Raw genomic sequence first — 5311 nt, 5'->3', positions numbered from 1 at the left:
AAAATCAATATATATCTATTTTACCGGAAGTTATGACGGAAAAATCGGATGCTGTGAATTTTCCGAAATTCAACCCCCACCACCGTCAGCGCGCATTTTTTTTTCATATTCGTTTTCCACATACTTATTAACTGCTGTAAGTGGATTCCTGACCATTGGGAATTCGCCGGAATAGAAAGTATCTTAGTTGAAGTGCCTGATCATACTGAGCAGACTTTGACAGCGTTAATTGAACGATGAATTCTACCAGGGAGTCGCAATAACATCGGAATTCTAAAAGGTAGCATGTACACTCACAAGGTGATTGTGCATGAAGAAAATTCCCTTCATCCTGGCAATGAAGACATCCACACACAAAATATAGAAAATATGTGAATGCTTGTGAAACGCAAATTACGCCGTCAATTTGGAAGTTCAGAGGCTTTGTCTGTTTCTTATTTGCACGAACTCATATGGCGCATTTCACTAGAAGGAATAAGACATTCACTTTTGGGTGCGAGATCAAGTGTGTATGCTGTAAGTTCAAAAATAAGTTATGACCCTTTACTATTTTTTACGCCCGTAAACTGAACAATTACCGCAGTGAAGTATCAAACTTGGGACAGTGAAATAGATTAGCTGAATATTCTAGCACTCCAATATGAAAAGGATAAGCTAGATTTTTTTAAATTTTTATAATTACTGGCAATACCTCACACCCCCGCATTTTAAGAATGAACTCTTCTACCAACAGTTACGTTTCTTTTGAGAACTCTTTAGCAGACGACAGAGAATGGCCATCAATAAAGCTATCATCTTTTATGTCCCAAACATAATCGGTGAGTTATTTTAATACTAGAGACAAGCTATCATTTATTCATAATCTAATTAATATTGTTATTTCATATACTGAATATTTTATTTGAATTCTCAGTTCATAGATATAGTTTTATAAATTCAACCCCTGCGGCGGAGTTTCGGATCAGGACGGCCACATATAGTGGATGGGTGTCACCTCGTCCCCCTCGCTTACCCTTTCCCGACCAATTTTAGCCAAGTTTTTTCTTTTTTTTTTTTTGCACTTCAAAACTGTGTTAAACCTTTTCGGTTTAAAAGAAAATGTAAATATCTTTAAACGATAAGGTGTGTGATTTAACAGTGATTTGGCTGTTGTTTCTAGCACATCCCATGACTATCTTCCTTGTTTCGTTGTCACTTTCACATGTATTGATGTTTTACAATATTTTTCTCCGCAAAAACACATTTTATGGTTTGATGAAACGGAAGTAACACGCGCGTGATCCATTGCTGAAATATAAGCAACAAAATTAATTTGTAATTTAAATGTTAAGTCCCCTCTACACACGCACCAAAACAGGCAAGCCTGTGTGTGAAAGGAAAAAATTTGCTAACAGAAAAGTATGCTATTAAAATAAATTACCTTTTACATACCAGCAATGACCTCAGGTTCTCCAATAATTTAAACTTATAAACGGAAACAGTGCGAATGAGTGCAGTTGAAAAGAAATCAAAGTTTCAAAATTTTTTTTAATAGCCTAAATGTGTTACGGAGAGTAAAAACACCATTACATTTCAGAGTGACAAAGAATTGAACCACACATCTTTTCATTTGAAAATATTTTCAAATCAAAAAATTTTTTTTTATGTAATGGCTTCTGCCAAGGTTTTTTAGTGTGTAGTGCCATAAAAATTGGCCAAAATCTGTCCAGAGGAGGAGGTGAAAAAAAAAATTCATAAATTTTTCAAAAAAATTTTCTTATCATCTTGAAGGCTGTGGTGACAAAAAAAAAAAAATTGGAAAATTCCTGGCAAGATGGAGAAAATTCATTTTATGTGAGTCCTGATCTGAAATTCTGCAATGATAATATAAGTGATTAAATTAATTGAACAATAAGCATAAAAATTATTCAAAAGGCATACACACTCCTTCATATACAACAAGGAATAGTGGTATTTATTTTATATCATTGTTGATAATAGTTCCAATGATATAAGTGACAATGAGGTTTCTTTTTAACTCAAGCAGAATTAATACCCTCCAATTTTTCTTTTGTTTCAAAGCACTGGCTTACTGGTTTTTCTCACCATCAAGAAGGAGCAACCATATGGTTCAGGGTTCATTCTCTCTGTAACATCATAAGCAAAGTTTCTTTTTTAGCCACTGGTTGACAAATACGTTGTTAGCAGAATTTGCTAGCCTGAATCTGTGGAGAAGCCTGACATGTATATTATTGGTCTAACTTGAAGGAAATCTCCACTTGTCATAATTAGCTGACTGTCTCATGATACCATTTTTGTATTACAACATATTGTATTTATTTCTTGAATTTCAGAAGGCTTTTGATAGTGTACAAAAATATTACATGGGAAATTTTGAGAAGTTATGACACACACACACACACACACACACACACACACACACACACAAACATGCACGCACGCACACACATACATAAACATACACTCACATACACACATGAGAGTTGACATGATATTCATGCAAAAGTGAGCATAACTTTTTAATAAACATTCATAGGTTGTTTAAATTGCCCATTTTGGTAGAGAAATAATTTCTCTATACAAACAGTCTACATCACAAGAAAAACATTTGCACCTTTGTTGAACCCAACTTTTGTATCATCTTTGAAAAAGTTCAGGTATGCACTGTTCTACTCACTTCTTCCCAACCACTTTCATCTCATCTGTATCATCAAATCATTACACTTAAAGACTATCTTCATGGAACCATGCAGGTTTAATTCAAGGTGCCAGATTGGGGTTGTACATTAGATGATCAGACCAATATGCCAAATGTGTGTGGTCAGACATTGATATAATAAATATGAATCTATTTCAGATTCTTGTTCAGTTTCTTCTTTTGAATGGCTTTCAGTGTCTTAGTGCACTGCTTGCTGTTCACAGTACAGTCATATTACAAAATATCAAGGCAAATGACACCTTTATCATCCCCAATAAACAGTCACCATGATTCTACGCTGAGCACTAGCTCATGCACAAGAGTTGGGATGCCATTCCATGGACTGGGCTATCGTTTCCAGATCATAATGGTACACCTATATTTCATCCCCTGTCAGTAGAATGAAATAAAAAAAAAAAGTTTCCAAATGCTTCCAGTAGATCAGAACAAACTTCCACTCTTTTCTCCTTCAATTTACATGTCAACTGTTGGACTACCTTCTGTGATGTGCTGTGTCCACAGTTCAGTTGTGTAGCAGCTCATGCATTGTGATTCATCTGTTCATGCAAGTCAGTTCATATCACTAGTCACAGTTGACAATCTCCCATTGTGTGATTTTTCTTCAATGCTAATTTGTTTTTAAATTTCCTCATATATCTATGCAGAAAGCTATGCCCACTTTTCTATTATTCTCAAGACAGCCCCTGTAATTTTATAAGGTAGCAAGCAAAATATCAACAAATGATGGAATATATCATGTCCTATTTTTTTTTTTTTTCCTTTATTGTCAGTGAACTGTTTAAGCTTTTAGATGACAAAATAACTGTTCTCTCTCTCTCTCTCTCTCTCATGTTTTCCACACTGCACTGTTTGGGGGATGTATGCATTAAGCAACTGAAAGCTGTCACCTCTGAAATGTAATGTTTGTAGTGTAGAAATTGAGTGAATAGTTGTAACAGTAAGAATCAAGGTTACAATATAGAAAGGACCAGCTGGATGTTAATTACAGCTAATAATTAGAATGGTTAAAAATGTTTTAGAAATTACAGAGAGAAAAAATTGAAATGTTAATAATACAGACTTACTGGATATAGTCTCAAGTAAGAAACATTTTGCATCTTTATAATAAACATGTTAAGTACGCAATTCTAAGCTGGCCTTTTCTTGTTGTTCTTTTGCAGGTTATGTTCGATTGTTGTTGCTGTTTGTAGCATTCTTTTGGTATCAAAATCCTTTCTGGTTCCTGCTTGTCTACAGTTTCTCAGCTATACTGGATGGTGAGTTTAAAATTGTAGACATATAAAGTTAGATGATATGTCTGGTAATGTTTAAGTGGTTGTTATAATTACTTCATTTAAGAGACTGACTCAACTAAAAAATAAATCTATGTGGGTGGCTGACAACTACATTAAGTGCAAAGAACTCCAAGTTAATGAAACCCATGGAAGTTGAAGATCAAGGAAAACTTGGGATTAGGTGATGATGGATTTTTCTGAAAATATTGCATCTTGCAGTGATGATAACAATAGACTGAACTGAATGGCAATGTACAGTGTTGCAGAAGACCTGACCACATATGGTGAAACATACCTGGTACAAGGGTAGAGTTTAGAGTCTGAAATACATGATATTCTGTTAAGTATACATTGTACATCTGCTTTCCCCTTCATGTTACTGCCTTTGAACCCCCTTCATCACACTGTTCCTTAGTTGTTGCCCTCAGTCTACCTTCATTCCTCCACTAGACCTCTGTATTGGTCCAATTCATCCCTCTGGCACCTTCACCCTTCACTAGGCATATCTCTATATATCAGGGACTATCACTTCATCCTCAACCCTTTACTATAACAGACTTCACTTCATCCCTCTGGCACCTCCACCCTTCACAAGGCATATATCTATATATCAGGGACTATCAGTTCATCCTCAACCCTTTACTACAACAGACTTCACTTCATCCCTCTAAAAGTACATTTTTCGTTACCCTTCTCTACTACCAGTAATCATATTCTCATTCTCAATGAAAGCATACTTAAAAATGAGGATGTATATATAGGCACACCAACATACACAGAGGTATGTGTTTGTAGTTTGTAAAGCACATCTAGCTATGTGGTGCATAAACTTAGTTTGCAGAAGGTCTGTGCTCACGGTCTTTCATATATTTATAGTGGTTTCCCATACACTGTTCCATTTATTCGCTGCCGTTCATGAATCAACAGCTCACTCACTTATTCTCTCTTGAATCAACAGCTAAGTTAATACGCATGAACGTTTTAATCGGCAAATTTATTGCATAAGCATTTTGCAATGAGAGGAGGAGGCTGTCTGAAATTGAAATGAAATTACATGTAGCCTTGACAAACTAGATATTGAAAGAAGGGGGGAAAATCCTAGATTCATTTACTGAGTCTGAATAGTAATAAGAACTTAGCTGTTGATTCAACCAAGCTCTTCGATCTTCTGTGATGTGATCTTTGCAGTGTGGGGTTGCGCATTGTCCTGATGAAACATCACTCCTTTTCAATTCACTAAAGCAGGTCTTTTTTTTCTTCAAAGTTTGGTTCAAATGCTCAAATTGCTGACAGTAGACTTGAGCATTGATTGTTGCAT

At 35.4% G+C, this 5311-nt stretch overlaps 1 protein-coding gene across 4 annotated transcripts in view; it reads left to right on the top strand.

The window, feature by feature from the left end:
• Window positions 1-121: 121 nt before the first annotated feature.
• The window catches only part of LOC106872877 (uncharacterized), a 22070-nt gene continuing 16880 nt past the window's right edge, over window positions 122-5311 (top strand). Inside the window, exons 1-2 of one of the 4 annotated variants that reach the window (XM_014920027.2) lie at window positions 122-516; window positions 3880-3975. In XM_014920027.2, coding sequence (XP_014775513.1) covers window positions 453-516; window positions 3880-3975 — 160 coding nt within the window. In that variant the 5' untranslated portion in view covers window positions 122-452. Of the gene's footprint in view, window positions 517-587; window positions 819-3879; window positions 3976-5311 lie in introns of those variants that run through there. The other 3 variants (XM_014920025.2, XM_014920026.2, XM_014920028.2) reach the window with 3 other exon arrangements.

Source organism: Octopus bimaculoides, chromosome 25 (genome assembly GCF_001194135.2).
Source record: "Octopus bimaculoides isolate UCB-OBI-ISO-001 chromosome 25, ASM119413v2, whole genome shotgun sequence".
Lineage (NCBI taxonomy): Eukaryota > Metazoa > Mollusca > Cephalopoda > Octopoda > Octopodidae > Octopus > Octopus bimaculoides.
The sequence above is the reverse complement of the archived record's forward strand: the minus strand, read 5'-3'. Positions and strand labels throughout refer to the sequence as shown.